The sequence below is a fragment of the Accipiter gentilis genome, chromosome 5 (genome assembly GCF_929443795.1).
Source record: "Accipiter gentilis chromosome 5, bAccGen1.1, whole genome shotgun sequence".
NCBI classification, from domain to species: domain Eukaryota; kingdom Metazoa; phylum Chordata; class Aves; order Accipitriformes; family Accipitridae; genus Astur; species Astur gentilis.
The window spans coordinates 45,452,086-45,469,434 of record NC_064884.1 but is presented as its reverse complement, the minus strand read 5'-3'; the positions used below and the strand labels follow the sequence as shown (position 1 = coordinate 45,469,434).

The 17,349-nt window shown below is 56.4% G+C and overlaps 1 protein-coding gene across 1 annotated transcript in view; it reads right to left on the bottom strand.

Annotated features, from left to right (window-relative positions):
• Positions 1 to 586: 586 nt before the first annotated feature.
• Positions 587 to 17,349, bottom strand: part of LASP1 (LIM and SH3 protein 1) — a 34,970-nt gene continuing 18,207 nt past the window's right edge. Inside the window, exons 3-7 of the mRNA XM_049800333.1 lie at positions 15,320 to 15,404; positions 7,628 to 7,735; positions 4,161 to 4,317; positions 3,917 to 4,011; positions 587 to 3,559 (exon numbers count right to left, since the gene is read on the bottom strand). Of these exons, the coding sequence (XP_049656290.1) occupies positions 3,386 to 3,559; positions 3,917 to 4,011; positions 4,161 to 4,317; positions 7,628 to 7,735; positions 15,320 to 15,404 (619 nt within the window). The 3' untranslated portion in view covers positions 587 to 3,385. The remainder of the gene's footprint in view (positions 3,560 to 3,916; positions 4,012 to 4,160; positions 4,318 to 7,627; positions 7,736 to 15,319; positions 15,405 to 17,349) is intronic.

The following is a 17,349-nucleotide window of genomic DNA, read 5'->3' as shown; positions in this document are numbered from 1 at the left end:
TGTCGCCAGCTGCTCCCTGAGCACAAGGGCTGGCTGGGGTCTGCAGGACCCGGCTGTTGCAGTGCTGCATTCCCACAGAAGTCGGGCAGAACTGGGACCTGATGCCCATGCTGCGCTGCTCACAGCAACACTGACCATTTCCCTGGATGGGTCTGGTCTCTGGAGCAGCCACCAGCACACCTGAACCCCAGCAAATCCCAGACACATGTTGTAACAGAGGCATCGCCTGCGCCTCCATCCCGCTATGACAATTTCTCCAATGTGGCTTACAGCTGAATTTCGCAGCTGATTTCCCAGGGCTCCGTGGTACCCGGTGGCTGCAGCACATCAGCCAGACACGCTGCAGCAGGGCTCTGAACACTTCAAGCATATCCCTCGGCTTCACACCATGCTATGAGCAAGGGACGAGCCAAGAAGCTGCATCCCAGGTTGGTTCCCAGGGATGCCAGCGTTTCCCCGTCCCAGGGGAGCCAGGCAGAGATGAGGACCCTGGCTCTGGCAGCCTCCCCTGGACCCGAGATCCCCACTGTGTCTCAAGGGAGCAGGAAAATGTCCAGAAAAGCAACCGCAGTCAAACCCAGTGCAATCGGCAGGTAAAAATTATACTTTTATTTTTAATTCGAGTAAACCGGGAAGAGAATCAGTTGATTTGTTCCATTCGATGGTTCAGTTAAAAAGGCCAAATAACGTTTTTTATTGGTGGGTGCTCAACCCGACGGGAAGGAGTACACAAGGACAAACCCCAATCAAGCAACGGATCTGGAAGAAAACACGTTCTAAGCTCAGCACTGAGATGCAACCAGGGAAGCTGGGATGGACAAGGTCTATTTTACACGTGATGAGAAGCAATTTAGCTTTTAATTTTTCTTCTTTTTTTTTACTATTTTATTTATTTATTTATTTTAAATACAGGTTTAGGTGCTTTTCAGCTATGAAAAAAGGCAAAAAAGTGCATAAGTTGAGAGAAAAGGCAGAAATCAAGCAGTAAGAGGTTTGTTTCCCATGGTAGGGGAGAAGGGGCAGGGTATGGGAGGGGAGAATTAGGACAATGCTTTCAAGGTAGCATTAAAAAAAGGTCTGTATACCAAAACGTAATTGCCTGTGTTATTTGGTCCATTAAAAAACAGTTTATTCACATTGATGCTCCCCCCCCATTCCCAGACAAGAACGTGATTAAGAAGAGGATTAGCAGGGAGATGCAGACTCCCCCCCTGCCCAGCCACCCCCTCTCTCCTGCTCTTGTGCTTGCTTGTTTTAGCACCAACTGGGATTCCCATCCCGTAAAGCCCATCCTGGCTGCTTCTGGGGTCCCGTTTTCACCCCAAGGGAACCGACGGTACCAGGAGTCCCCATCACTCTTCCCCTCTCCCGTTGCAGCCAGCTGGGGAACGAGCCAGGAGCAAAACGCTCCCCTCTGCCTGGCTCATGCCCTCCCGGCGGGTCTCTGCCCTGCCAGGAACCCCGTCTCTGCCAGAACAGCGTTTCCTCCAGCAGCCCCCGACTCCGGTCACCTTGACGCCAGCACCGTCCCTGAACCAGCCCTGCAGCCCCGTGTGCTTTGAGAAAGGGGACTGCAAGCGTTGAGGGGGTGGGATCCTCTCCCCCTCCACGAGACCATCCCCGAGGACGTGTCCCCAAGGACGTGTCCCCAAACAGAGCCAAGGAACGTCTCAACTCAGCCGCTTTGGTCCCTAGATTCCCTCTTTTCCTTTGGGAATAGCAAAGGCGGCAGCTTCCCCTTGGAAGCATCCTGGCCCCGTGGTGCGGTGCAGCGCAGCCAAAGCCGCGAACAGCCTGGCAGGGGAACGGTCCCCTCCGGCTGCCCAGTCTCCACGGTTCGGGCTGAGCCGGGGCTGTGAGCAGGGACGGGGCAGCCGGAGTGCCGGAGGCAGCACGGAGCCATGACCGCTGCCCCGATATTCAGCTTCTGTGACCCGGGAGAAGAGCATCCTGCTCCTGCTCTCCCTGTGCAGGCTTCCAGTTATACCTGCCCCTGTCCAGCTTCAGCAGCTTCGAAGCCCAAAAGAGAAGGAGACAGGGATGTGCTTTGAGATTTTGGTCCATGACATGATCCCAAGTCAGCGGTGGCCTCAAAAGCCACCGCCACTGGGGACCAGTGGGAGGTGCAGGGTGGCTCAGGGTGCCAAAGCCTGGTCTCCGCCACTCAAGACGGAGCTGCCAGTCAGGACGGTCACCCAGGACGGACCCCAGCACAGCAGCAGCGGGGGAGGATCTTTCACACCCGGCTCAGAAGAGGCACAGGGATGGGGGCTGATCCTGCCGGCTCCCCAGACCATCTACCCAGCAGGTAGAGGGCTCAGGAGGGTCCCAAAAGCCCAGCAGCAGCAAGAGAAAAGCAGAAAGGTTCTGGGTGAATTTGGGGAGCGACCACTGCTAAAGGAAAGAGGCTGCCCCGGCATGTGGGGGCCAGGGGACGCCCAGACTCTGGCCCAAAGAGAGAAAGCCCGAGCTGCAGGGAGGACGTGAGGTCTCGGTGTCGCAGTGCTTCCCCCCCCCACCAGCGCAGGGGAGCGGGGAGCCCAGCCCCTCTCCAGCCCTTGAGAGGGAGCAACAGCCTCCAGGTGAAGCAATGCTGCGGCTACTCCTTTACCCGTGCCAGCACAGCCCCGGCTTGGCCCCAGAGGGATCGGGGAGGTGGGACAAGGCAGCCAGAGCCCGAGGCAGAAGGAGCAAGAGCCACCTCCAGGGCTGTCCAGAGCAGCCACTCTGTATCCCAAGGAGAAAGAAAGATTTTGTTTAAGATTCTAACTGTGAATTTCTTCTGGTTTGAGGACTGAAAGGAGCAAAGACTGAATGGAAACACTGCACAGAGGAACCGGGAAAAGCAATGGGACAAGCCAGAGCCGGAGTGGTGCAGGGTGGAGGCTGCCAGCTCATTCCTCCCGTCAGCCCAGGGATGAGCATCCCTCGCCTCGTCCACACAGACATCGCTGCCCTCTGCCCATCCCCACCAGAGCTGGGGGAATTTGGTCCTAACAGATGGTCTCCTCCTCCCTTTGCCGGGGTCCCAGCGACTCCGGCTGCTTCCCCTGGCCAGGAAATGCCGGAGTGCCTGGGAGGGCTAGAGAGAAAGTAGACCGAAGGAGAAGGAAAGCTGTGGCGGTTTGGTCTCTCGAGTCCCCAACATCCCTTGCAGACAGTCCCTCGGTCCCAACAGAGCTAGAACAAAGCTAAATTGGCAAGAGAAACCAGAGGCGGCTGCAGAAACACAGAGGAACCGAGACGTCAGGACGTGGCTCTGGCAGGCCATGCCAGAGCACATGGGATAAGGGATGCTGGGGCAGAGAGACGCACACACACACACGGGGGCCTGCGTGGGCTGGGGGCTCGGCTGTCAGCCACGCACCCCATCCCCTCCCACGGCTCAGATGGCCTCCACGTAGTTGGCGGGGAGCATGCCGGTGTCGCCCGTACGCTCCACCGTGCCGTACATCCATCCGTCGTCAATCTGCTGCACGTTGATGATGGTGTCGCCGTCCTGGAAGGAGACCTCGTCTTCGTCAGCCGCGTTGTAATCGTAGACGGCGCGGAAACGCTTCTGTGGGGAGAGAGGGGGTCAGTGGGCACAGACCCTCACCGTGCCCTGCTCCAGATGGGCAAAGCTGCCATCCATGAGGGGGGGGTCCCAGGGCAAGGAGCTGTGCCCAGCCCCACGCAAGAGCCATTCCGGATCCAGGAGGTTGACGGGGATGTTGATGCCAGCAATAGCTGTGCCAAGCAGAAACCAGGCACCCAGCATTACACCCGCCAGCCCCTTCAGAACCGCTCTTCCCCTTCACAGGGGTGAGGAGCAAGCAGAGCAAACCCTGACCCCTCAGGGGGTGGAAATCAGGGCTGGGGGGGGGGGGGGGGCTGGTGTTGGAGTGGGTGCTGTGAGCCCTTGGGTTATACTCACCCCCCCTCCAGAAGGAGCATTGCGCTGCGTAGAGGCTGGCGCCGCGGGCTCCTTGTAGCCGTAGGACTGAGACGACGGCTGCTGCTGCTGGTAGCCTGGGGGGGGAAGGATGGGTCTGTTAGCTGGTGCTGGGACATGAGAGACACGGCAAAGCCCCTCGCAAAGAAGAGCCGGCTGCCGTCCCAGCAAACACAGGGCCATGCAGCGGGGCAGGCTGCGACGCCCGCAGCCCCCCCCGCCTTACCTGGGTTGCTGGGTTGGATGTGATGAGACGGCTGATGCTGCTGGTCTGCGGGTCTCCGGTAATTGGTGCTCTCCTGGGAGTTCCTGCGCTCCAGCTCAGCACCCTCACTGGGACTCGGGCCCATCCTGCTCCTCTCAAACTCTTCGTGGTATTTTATCTACAGTGACAGGAGAGGAAGGAGAGCTCAGAGTGCAGCTGGGACAGCCCTGCAGCACCTTCCATGAGGCTGAGCCTGGCCCCAGCACTGGCAGCAGTCCCCGCAGCCTTTCAGTGCCAGGAATATCCTTCATCTTTTCTCAGCTCATTTCTTTTTGCTACCAAGGACTCGGCATCGGCCATCTCACAGCCTCGCCGGCAGTCCGAGGGAGCTTCTTCCCCCACGTCTCCCCAGGCCACAGGGACATTTGCTCAGACCAGTTTGTGTGTGGCACAGAAAGGCAGGAGGAGGTTTAAGCGTCCTATAGATGAGATACGCAATTTTTTCAGGTGTGGGTGAGAATCAAGACCAGGCTCCCAAGCCCCCAGGCTGCAGGAGCACAGAGCAAAACCACCTTTAGGAAGTCCCCCCTGCACACGCCGAATTCGGTGTGCAAATCCCCAGCCCACGGCCGGGTACAGCAGGCGCCGTGGAGGTACAGCTCCAAAATCTACCCCCAGATCTCTCTTTAACTGAAGCGTGAAAGGGCCTTGGGTTTTTTTGTTCAAGGGAACTCAAAGCAGATACCACCAAACACACCAGCTGCATCTGCCTGAGCCTTCCCCCGCAACCAGCACAGAGGGGGCCCCCCCACAGCAGGCAGGAGGGAAGGGTTAACCCAACTGCCCGGGCGTGGGTGTAAAAATTAATAGCCGCTTCTGTTAATGAATGCATTGCCATCGGAAAGCACCTGGAGCCCATTTGTCTGCTGGTTAAACAGTTATTTACTGAAGGGCACTACAGCAGGCTCTCTGCACAGGCAGAAGGCAGAGCCTGGAGCAGAGCCACCCTCCCGGGAAGGAGAACACCCCGGGGGGAGCACCCTGCTCCCCCAGCCGCTGCAGCGAGCCTGAGCAAGGACAGCCTCAGGACAGCATTTCCCGGCGGTCAGAGGCTCAGGCTTTGCGTAGCTCCGTTGCCAGGAGGATTTCCCCACGTGCAGGATCGTATCGGCACCCTCCGACCAAGGGTGGTTTGGGGCACGTCTGTGCTGCAGAGGCGTTCGTGCCCCAGCGAGCTCTGCCGTGCTGGGCAGTCCCCTTTGCTGTCCGTGTGCCTGCCCAGCTGCACCCTTGGGAGTGAAACGCTGCCTGCTGAGCCAGGCTTTCTGCAGGGAGTGGGTTTGTTTCATGTCTTTATTAAGTGGGTCACTGCAACCCCAGGCAGGCAGCCAGATGCCCACAGGGAAGCTGCTGAAAACCGCTGCCGCGGCTGAGGGAGGGTGAAGGGGGCTGAGCGAAGGGACACGGGCTGTTCTCGTCTCTCTGCTGGGTTATTTAATGCCCCTAAACCTCCACAGATTCTCTCAAAAGAGCGGTGCTTTCTGTAACAAAGACCGCAGCCCCACTCCGTGGCGGGGAAGCTGTGCTCATCTCCTGCCAGCTCGGACCCCGCTGAGAAGCTGCCCCCAGAGAAAAATCTTCCAACCAGGTCCATTTCCCAAGCGGGAAGCCTTCCCCAGCCCTCGCTGTCCTGGGGTTTGGTGTGCAGATAACACCCCGCAGCTCCCCCAGGAGAGATCAGTTCTCGCCAGAGAACTGCACAATGGGATCAGAAGAAGAGGGAATAAAACCACCTCCTCCCACCCCGCTTGGCATTCTCGTGTTTGTGTACACGTGCGAGCTCCTACTGTGGGCAAAGGCACCGGTCTTCCCTCTCCCTGCATTCCTGCAAGCCCAGACCCTTCTCCCCTGGACACCTGGGGGGGAACAGACAGCAGCTCCCACCCCAGGAGCTTTGTCCCCAAGGTAGGGATGGTTGAGGATGGAAAAGCACGAGCAGCTCAGGGCACTGCAGAGCTGGAAGCAGGAGAGGAGCTCACAGAAGCCGTCTGTCGAGCGGACACCCAAGAGGTTTCTCGTGCAAAGCTGCGCTCCAGGGGCAGGTTTAGTCGTCAGGGAGAAGCCAGCCTTCCCAGGGTTTCACAACAGCTCCTGGGCATTCGATAACGAACGCGCATGACTCTCGCTAGCGGCTAAAGGTTAATTAACTCCCTGCGTTCTGCTGAGGGCAGATGCTACTGAGGGCTCCCGTGCCACGCCGCCTGGGAGCACGGGGTCGAGTTTGGGCAGGGGACAGCTAACACCCCACGTCTGCCGCACCCGGTGCCGCAGCTATACGTGCAAGTTTGCATCCTCCTCGTTCACCATGGCAACACGCAGACGTCCACGTCTGCCACACGCCGCACCACCACCAGCACCTGGATACGGACGGAGGCTGCTGGGTAAAGCACAAGCTGCCAGGCCAGCTGCCACTGAACTTGGGCATGGTTTTAATGCAATTTTCAGAAATGGGAGAGCTGGGTCTCTTGCAGAGCTCCCCTTCCAGAAGGTCAAGGGAGGATGGAGATGCAGATGCTGCTGTGCAGCCCCCAGAAACCCCTCCACACCAGCGCAGAGGCGGGATGATGGCAGGAGGGAAGCTGTGCGTGGCCAAGGGACCCCGAGGAGCTCCCCACGAGACTGCTCCGGTGCAGCGGTAAACACGAGATGTGGGCTGTAGGTAGGAAAGCGGCTGACGCTGCCCGTCCTACCCTCGGGTCTGGTGACAGCAGGTGGTGGGACCCTGGGGACTGCGCGCGGCCTCGACACAAACCAACAGCAGCTGCAGCAGCAAACGCTCCCGACAGCCGGATGATGGCTGGAACGGGTTTTGCAGGAGTCAGGAGGGGTCAAGGCAAGAGGAACCTGGCAGAGGACAGTCACAGCTGCAAAGGGACAGGAGGAAGAGGTGTGCCTTTGGCCAGGGTTTCCACACACAAACACATGCCAAAGAGAGCACAAGAGGGACCAAAGTTCTTTGGGGGTGCAGTGGGGGGGCTGGCCCCGGCGAGCCCGGACCGCCCAAGCGCTGCCCACGCTGTGGGTTACGGTGACAACCAGGGGCAGATGGGACTGCCCCTGGTCCACATTTGCCCCCGTTTGCCCCCACCAAATGCCACTCTCTGCTGCTCCCCTTCTTGCTTCTCACAGTCAACGTGGACTTGAGCACCTCGGGAGACATGAAGGACGCGGATACCCCTCTGGATCCAGCTGCAGCATCTGCCAGGATGGAGGAGCCGGGAAAGGTGCAAGGAGGTCACAGGATACCCAGGCAAATGGGTTGGAGAATTAATGCTGCCAGGCTTTCCAGATGCTGCAGCCTCAAGTGCTCGTTCGCAGCCGTCAGGGTGCGGGTCTGCTCCTGGCTGTGCGGGCAGAGCCCCCCCCAGCCTGCTCTGGCGGGAGGAAGGTCATGGCAATATCACATGCAGAGATTAGAAGCTACTCACGTTGCTGATCTGATCCTGAGTCTTTTTGATTCTCTGCAGCTCTGGGGTGTCAGCCACCACGCTGAAGCCTTTCCCCTTGTTCTTCTCAAACTCCTCCTTGTAGCGAATCTGGGTACAAACAAGGAAAAAAAAAAAGATTTAAACATGGGAGAAAGCTGGTGTGCGCAGCAGTTGGATTCAGCAACAGACCCTCACCATGACCCACGTGCCTTATGAGATGCAGCAGCTTCTAACAGGGCCTCTGCCTTGCTCAGGAGACCCCCTAACGTACCCAGTAATAGCAAAACGGGGTATTGCCGAGAGCTGAAACACACAAACAACTTCCTATGCATCTGCTGATCTTATTTCTCTTTCAGCAGGGCCTGGGGTAACTTGGATTCACTTTGAATTTCCTGTGGGCTACCAGCGCGCCTAAGTCACGTACCACAGAGCAGCCGACCCATGGCAGGCTGCCTGCTCGACAGCCCCGAGGATTTTATGAGTTACACCCGTACAAAAGCGTTTCTACGTCAGGGGACATTTAGCTGCCTCTGGGAAGGAATACACCCAGAAGACCATAACGAAACCAGAGTTTGGAGGGTGGAGCCTGGCAAAACACAAGCATCCTCATTTCTGTTTGCCAGACACTGACATCAGCATCCCTTCCCATCACACCCAGGAGCTGAAAGTCCCATTTATTTATTTCCCCCCCCCCCCTTTTTTTTTTTTTAAATACAGCTTTATACAGCTTTAAGACTGGGCTTTCCAGCTCTCCCAGGAGGGAGCTAACAGCACACAACCACAGCCCAGATGTGCTCCCCAGTCCTCAGCAGCCTTGGCTCCAGGGGTTGCTGGTCCTGGTCCCCAGTCCCAGCTGGCCCCACTCTGCGCAGGACCGCTGCTCCCACTCAAGTCACGCAGAAGCAGAAGCAGCTTCTGCAGAAGCTGAAACCCAACCGCTGACTCGATGGCTCCAACAGGGAAGGAAACAGCACTCAGCTGCCTGGCTTGCTCCAACACAGCAGCTTTGCTTACTTTCAGGTCCAAGCAGCCTGAAAGATGCCCTATTTTCATGGCGGGGTGGGGGGGGAAGCGGATGGGCAGAGAGACACTGTGACCTCCTCCATCCTCTCTGTGGGGATCTGGCCCTGCACCGATGGCTTCAGGAGCTGCCTCTGCCCCTTTAGGGAGGAAAGAACCTAAAGGGGCTCTGCCCAATGTGCAGCCAAAGCTGCCCTTTCCAGGGATTCACCTCCCCAGAGCTCGCCTTGCGCACTGCGGACACTCGTATGTTGTCACCAAAACGAAAAGGTCACCACCGCCTCTCACGCGAGCAGATCAAACCTCTGGGCTCCCCCCCGTGCAACCGGCACGGACAGACGTAGCAGCCCGGTTCTGCGTGTGCGCGACGCGGGACCGACGCTCATCCCCTCGGGCGGTGGGAGAAGCGGAGCAGGAGCTGCCTTTGCTGGAGCGGGCTGGGAGAGCGGCCGATGCGTCGCTCCCCAAGCGGGGAAATGCACACGAAGCACACAGGGGCCAGACACCAACGTGTCTGGCCAGCACAAGGCAGCTTCCCGTAACCCTTCCCATCCCGCAGCCGGACGGCAGCCTGCCAGACGGACGGTCGGGAATCTGGGCTGGCCCCGCAAAGAAAGAGCTCGCAGGATAAGGGCTGCGCTCGCGGATTGGCGCTGCGCTCGTGTGCCGTGCCAAGATAAATCTCGGAGGCAGAGAACCGGCAGCACGGCGGGGGAGGCGGGATAAAGCTGATTTCTCCCCAACACGCACTCCTACGGAGACACTCCTTCAGACCTCACATATTCGCCTCCCATCCAGACAGCATGTCCAGCTGGGCCTGGAAACACCTTTTGGGAATGGCTGCCAAACATTTATAATATCTTCTGGAGAAGCCAAGACACACCTCCGCTGCCATCCGGGCTCTCCCGTGGCCTTGCCTGCCTCCAGCGCGGGACCTGGCACGGCAGGCAGCATCTTGGCCACGCTGATGTACCCAGGTCAGATCCCTCCGGTGCTGGAGCCAGCCAGGGCTGCGGGCATGCAGCACATCACGAAGCAGGGTCCTGCCCCTTCTGTGGTCCAGAACAACACAGGAAAAGAGACTTCCAGGGGAAAACGAGATGCTGTGGTTTCCATTTTGCAGAGGGGCTGCGGGCTCAGGCCAGCTCTCTGCATCCCACATCCCAGCCGGTCCTGCCAGGAGGCTGGGGTGGCTCAGAGGGTTTTGTCTGGAGCAGGAGGGGATGCCAGGCACCAGCTCTGCAATGGGCACTGGCAGGCACAAGGGAGAGCTCGCCACTGGCTGCATGGGCTACAGCGGTGAAGATAGCCCAGAGCTTGGTGCTCTGCTTGCAGACACAACATTTGCTCTTCCTACCTCGCAAACCAGGAGAAATGCAAGCTTCGGAAGCACATCAGAGCCCCTGCCCCTTCTTCACAGCCATGGGGTATCACAGAAACCCTTAGATAGATGGTATCATCTACGAGTCACTTTGGATTGCTAACTCTAATGTGACGTTAGAAAGCAAAGGCTTAATGAACAAGGCTGCAGAGTCCACCCTGGGAGGATCTTCATACAACCAAGATGCCAAAGCACATCAGAGGAACACAAGACACCAGTTTCAAGGCAGAAGTCTCCTTTTGCTTGAAGCAGTAACAGGGAGAGAAAAACCCCCCCAACCTTTTGCTGGCTGGGGTAAAGAACATAGCTTGAACATCGGCAATTAGGAAGCAGCAGCCTCGAGGTGTTAACCGTCGGGCACAAGGAACCAAAGGTTAACAGAACTGCGACATAAAACCTATGACACACACCCAGACAGGGGATCAGGAGGGACTGAGTCAGCCCCGCCAGCTGCTCTGCAAAGCACCAGCCCCAGTTTGCTCAGCCGCAGCGACAGGCGGGCAGAGGGGCTGTGTTTGTCCTTTATCTGCTCAGCTTTCAATAAAGGCTGTTTTCCTTGAGAGCTCTGCAGCCTGGCCCTGGGATGCTGGCCCTGCCGTTGTGCTTGGAGATGCTGCTTGGAAGAAGAGGGTTTATCCTGCAGCCTCCTGCTCAGCCAGCCCCAAGAAGGGCACACTGTGCTGGCTGCACACCCACAAGTTGACAAGCTGTAAGAAATCCAGGCTAGAAAGATAAGGAGTCACCAAGCGATAAGCTAATCACAAGGCTAAGCAGTTCCTTTGGCAAGTTCTGCTTTTTCGCCCTCCTAAATCCCACCCCCCCTCCATCTTCCTTGTTTTTTTACCCCTCTATCTTTCAGGGTACAGGAACTTGGCCTGAAAAAAACTGCCACATGGGGACGCCTGACTGCAGGAGGGGGCCGATCCTGAAGTCACGGGGGAAGATACTGGTACTTGGGAGCAGGACTAACCCAAAACGCACATCCAAGGCTGGCTCTCCCAGCTAGCTGGGGTTCCTGCACCCCAGCACGCCTGGCCACAGAAGCCAGAGCATGGCACGAGCATCGGGGCAATGCTGGGAGGAAGCAAGGGAGGCCACTGGGCAGACACCGTCCTGAGCACGGGGGAATTGCAATTTAACGGGATCCCTGGCCCTTCCTGGCTTCGGCACAGGAGCGGCTGGGTCCTGCTGGGCTGCAGCCATCACCAGGGCTGAGGGAGAAAGCCGGAAAGGAGGGAGGAAACATTCAGACAAGGCGCTTTTCAGCTTCTCCCTGCCCTTATATGGACACCGGGCTGTGAAGGCAGGAGTCTGGCAGGCAGCGCTGGGTGGGGAAAGGTGACCCGTGACCCCCAGCCATAGAGGAATCCCACTCCCACTCCGGGATGCCTTTAGAGAGGCACAAATCCTTGCTCCAGCCACGCTCCCAGGGTCCTGCTCCTTTTGATCCCTCGGAAACTGGAGCGCAGGTGACATTGGGTGATAAAGAGGGACAGAAATCCACGGTTCGGTGCATCCCGCTGTGCTTTCACGGGGCACACGGGTACCGCTGGGAACCAGCTCAGCGCTGCGCAAGGGGCTGCAGAGCCATTACTCCTGCCGCTGCTGCCAACCCACAGACCCACTCCCAGCGCTCTGGCTCGTAGCTGCCTTTCAGCCATACACCATTTTAAAGAGCAGAGCGATGCAGACGGTGCCGTATCCACACCTCATCCCATAATAATAATTGTAAAAATGGGATCCACAATTAATTTCCCCAGGGGAACTGCTCCCTCTATGATAGGAAAGACAGCGACGACTTGTGCATCCGTGTGTTATTCAAAGGGAGTTGGAGAACGGCCCTTCACACATCATAACCCCTTGCAGGTCTTGGCTCGAGCACATCGAGAACGTAGACGCAGAGGAGGGTTTAATGTCACCGACAGCAGCTCCCCGGGGTGACAGACGCAGGGCTGCAGGAGGGCCAGGAGACGGGCACCTGCCTCCCACACCACGGGAACCTCCACCCTCTGGGCAGGAAGGGCTGCACCCAAAACCACCCATTTTAGGAGTTTGAAAGGGGAGCCACAGGACAAGAACCTGCAATTTTCTTGCCACACGTGGGCTGTAAGACAAGGCTGCAGGCGTAAGAGCTGTCACTTTGGAGACTCATTTAGCTGCACAAGACAACATTATCCAGCGTCTACCAGCGTCCGGAACAGGAGACGCCTTCTCAGCAGACACAAATAACCAAGGTATCGGGAGTGACATGAAACCGCTCCAGCTCAGCACGCAGCTGCCCCATCCCCACCCTCCGGTGAACAACCGGCTTTTCCAGTCACACCAGGGTGGACAGGCTGTGTATTTTTGGTGGGAGGAAATACGGGATCAGCCTCCTCAGGGTCATCCACAGGGACAGCGGCTCTCCAGCCCCACAGGAGCTCTGCTCCAGAGGAACAGGCATAAGTACTGGGGAGCATCCTTCCCATCGCCAGGGAATGACCCTCCACTAGATAGAAACCCCTTGCAGAGGACACAGACCCAGCGATCTCCCTTCTCCTACTGCAGCTCCCAGCTGTTCCCAGCCACAGCTTCTTCGGAGGGACACGCACTCAGGGAACCCTCGCGCCAAGGACCAAAGGCTCGGCCGCAGCTGAATTCGGCTGGCAAATACAAGCTTGAAGGCAAGATGCGACGGTTCACACAACCCTGATCTTAATCCACAAGCGACTTTACTACTAGACCCACACGCAGAGCTCTGCCTGTCTCAGCAATGTTAGCCAGGATGCACTTTTTAGGTGGCACTTGAACTGGCAAACTGCAGTGCAGAAGCCATCCTGCTAAGCTGTCATCACTGCAAAGCAGAGCCAGCAAGCCCTTCTCCACAAGCTTTTCCCTGTCCCCACTAACAGCTCCAGTGCATCCAGTTAATTTGCAAGACTGTTAACCCCGCTGCCAGCTCTGGAAGGGCTGAAGTGACCTATTCTTATCCCCTGGGGTTTGCTCAGCTCCTGCAATTAGTAAGAAGGGATTGTCAATAAACCAGAGTGGCTGCTAGTGTTTTAGCTAGAGCGCTTCAAGAAATACAAATGTTTGGCGCTTGGAAAATAGGAGACTCCCTTTGTAGGCAGAACAAAGGCAGAGAGAAATTAAGATCTTATCTGAAGTGTGTTTAGGATCTATCCTCCCCAGGGCTCCAGGCCCTTCAGCCCGGCAGCTTCTACCCAATCCAGCTTTGCCACCTCCCTCCCACCGCTCCTGCATCCCTCCGCAGGGGCTCTGCCAGCACCCAAACAGCCAGCACCCCCCCCAGCAGCCTCTTCTTCTTGCTCAGAGAAGTCCTACTTCGCAGCTCATCCTGGCATGAGACCAGCACTGAAAAGGTTGGGTGCTGGTGCCTGGCAGATGGGAAGACCCTGCCTGCACCCCAGCCCCTCTTTTGACATGTTCACGGGCAACCGAGTGCAGAATGCTGCTATACAGCCCTGTGCTATCCCAGCTCAAGCCCCCAAATTCCAGGAGACCACCAGGAGCTGGGCATGGCTGCTTCTCTCCCAGGGACAGAGGTCCTGCTGGTGTCTGAGTTGTAGTGACGAACTTCTGGAGGTGCAGGCTCAAAAGAATAAAGACACCCCTTGCCCTGCAAGGCAACTGACTTTGCCTCCAGCCACCTCCCGCACACCACAAGGAGCTGAAAGTCCCAACAAGCTACAGAAAAGCCCAGACAGCAGAGCATGCTCCCTCCCCAGGGTCTCCTTTAATAAGCAACAACTAACGAAGAGCCTGAATTCATTGTAAAAACAGCGCTGGAGACTCCAGACCACTCAGTGCAGCATTATCTTGATTGTTACCATGGAAAAGCAACTGTGTCCCCTTAACCGCTCTATGAAACACAAAGCGAGACCCAGGCTGAGCTCTAGCTCTAAGCTTGAGCCAAGCTGCACTTGTGCAAGCCAGGGAGCTGTTGGGCAACTTGCTCTGAGGAAGACACCTTACAAAAGCAGAGGTTTCAAAACTCGATGCTGGCTGCACAAGCACCACCAGCTCTATCTAACAGGTGAGGTCCCGAGGTTCCCCCTCCTCCTCCTCCGGTGGGATGCATTCCTAGGCAATCTGCTTTTCAGCTCCTGACACTCTCAGGCTAATAGAAAGAGAAGGAAGGAAGGTCACTGCATCCTTCACAGCACAGCAGGGAGAGTAGCGCACTGATCCTGAAAAATGACTGCTCACCCTGAAAACACTACGGCAAATCCCGAGCTGTCCTCCCTCTGCCCAGGACCAACACTTACAACGCTGAGCTGAGCCAATGTGCCTTGCTGACAACACCCTGGGCAGTCTTTTTGCCTCTTCTCAAAGGAAGAAAAATAAATTAAATAGATTCCCAGAACAGTTGCCACATCCTGTGTTCTCCTGCGAGACGCTGACTCAAGCCAAAATTGCCGCTGGATGCATTTTCTTCCAGTGCAGCGTACTCTGAGCACACGTCTGCAGTTCTGCAACATCAAAGCTCACAACAACTGTTCAGGGCTTAGTCTCAGATGCTTCAGCACAGCCTTTCAGCAGAGCAAAGTTCCACGAAGAAGGGTCACCCACCAGTGCTGCCCATTTCTGTGCCAACTTTGCCCTTCCAGCCGTTTCTCTGCAAAACCGATGCTCGCATTTCTGTTCTCAGGGTCTTGGAGTAGGGGAAGGAAACCAGGGATTGCTCCTTGGCCCACCCAAGTGACCAGTTCCCACTGCATCATCAGGAGTTATCGGGACAAGAAGCCAGCCCACAGCCCTGTGTCAAGGCTGGGGACTTTTGCTGATCCAGGGACACCTTCAGGGTATAAAATGGGACACGTCTGGACAACACCCTTCTCAAACAGGCTCTGTTCTTCCCACTAGAGAAAGAAATCCTTATCTAGGCCAGTCCTTATCCCTTTTATCTGTTTATTTCTGCTTGCCAGAGCTTTCAAGTCCTACAAGATTTGGGTTTACCTGAAATACTTGCCTAGAGAGTCAACGTCTGTCCAGCTGAAGCCACTGTGGCTGGATGTCAGCTGGGAAAAGGTAAACTGGTGCAAGGCACAGACTGGGAGAGGGGGGCTGCCTGCTGGACCCTTCCCACCTCTGGGAGATCCCAGCAGCCACAGATGAAGGGAACAGTAAACACAGCCGAGATGGGCGAGATCTGAAAGGAGGGACCCACACCCCAAACCCGCCTCTCCCTCCTCTGCGTGAGGGTGTAGGAAAGCACCGGAGCACGGGAGAACGTAGGGCGACGGGGCAAAGTACGGCAGCCCTGGGCGAGGAGAGACCTGCACGCTCACCTGGCTCTGAAGCTCACTCTGCTGCTTTAGACGCAGGTTTTCGGGAGTGTCTGCCACCATGGTGAAGGACTGCTTCGGGTAGTGTCTGCGGAGAAAAGGGAGGTTGTTAGTCACGGTATTCCCATGGGCTATGCCCACGCTCACTGCCCTCTCCCACCCACCCCACGCAACCAGCAGCCCCCAGGAGATCCAAGTGCTTTGGCCCCGCTCCAGAGCATCGCGGTGATCAGCAACGCAACCAGGGCTGCGGACACGTCGACACGCAGGTTTAGCGGTAGCCGTCTGGGATGATGGGATTTCTCACTCTGCATGCTCACCTGCGCCTGACGCCTTCCCCAGCAGATATACATTACTCACTGGGTTCTCTCCCAGTCTCAATATATTAACTTCAGTTAAACTTCAGTTCTATCAAAAAAAGGGAAAGGGGAGGTTTTTTTTCCTCAGGGGACAAAGCCATTCCAGGTTTGTGCCTGTCTGATTTCTGGAGAGACATTAACACATCTTCAATGTTTCATCAAACAGTCCTCAGGGTAACATTAGTCCAAGTAAGTGCTGCTAACGCTCTGGTTTACAATGACTTTGCCTCTTTCACTGTATCAGCCCTGAAGGGTCAGAGAGGAGCAGGGTGGTTCTACTTGCTTATTTTACTGAAGTTCCAGCCCCCCAAGCCTCATGTTATGGTTTTCAGGTACTGTAGAATATCACGACCCTGGCATAAACCATGTCAGCATAACCATGCCTGTCTTGGGGCACAGTCTGCACTACTTATCTGCGCCAGTTCAACATGTTTAGTGAATCCTTAGGACATGCCCAGAATGGGAGTGTAAAGCAGGAGACCTCCATCGTGGTCTGGCTACAAGCCAGCAGCTATTGTTCTAAAGTGCCATATAGCAGTTTCTGAAAGCGCATGCAGCCTTTGCTATAGACAACATAAATTAACAGTTAGAAGAACTCAGGTACTGGGAAAAAGTAAATATCTAATCTTAAAGCTGGAGACTGCTACAAGCCCTGTCCAAGCAGCAGGTGAGCTTCACACGGCCATTCCCACCTCCAGGAGACAGGGGAAAAGAGCAAGAGGCAAATCGCTGCCATAACAGGGTACGTTTAGTGTGCAAACACCTCCAGCTGGGCTTGACCAGACCCCAACAGAAGTTATTGCTAGAGTCTCTCACACTACCAAGAAGCGGCTGGGTCAGTCCTAACACCGCGGCACTTTACCACTCAGGTCCTGGTCCTTTGCTCGGGGTCAGCTACGTCCTGGATCGTAGAGGATGCTCTCGCCCACAGCCAGATCCATCCCAAGCAGCCACCCTCGCTGTATCTGGAGAACTACACATGGTGCAGAGGAAACTGTTTGCAAGAGGAACATTTCCAGACTGCTCAGCGCTGGCCACCGTGGAGGCAAAGCCCTCCATGCACAACACTTCCCAGGAAAAGCCCAGAGAGGAAATCTGACACTGAACAGATGGTAACTGCTCTCATGGGATGGCACAGAAACCGAAGACGTCCCACGGCAGCGCTTCAGGTTTATAATGCAGATAGAAAGCAAGAAGGGCAAACCTGCTTTTTGAAAGGGTCAGAGGTTTCTCTTTCATGAGAGTTAAAGCGGGACTCCCAAATTGGGTGGCAGAAACAGATTGCAGGATTTTAGCAAAGTTACTGACTAGTGCAAGAGAATGGGTGGGAGGCACAGAGACAGCACCATCCCTAGTTCACACTGAACATGCATGGCATCAGGGCAGCACGTCATGCTGCAGCTCAGTTCCACTTTCAAATACATGCAAGAACTTGGATAAATTCTCTCACAAAGCCAGGCAATCCAATTGTCCTCTCACTGTAGTAGCTCTTGAAAGAGGCGACCAGGGCTAAGCAGTCCACTGAAAACAGACTGCAGCTCCTCGCAGAGGACAACCGGGAGGTCTCACTCATTCTCGGGGATCTGAAGGCTTTGAGCACAACGCTGATCTCCATTTCAGGGCTATAAATCAGACTGTGCAGCCTCCAGTTCCCACCTCTCCATCCATGTAGCC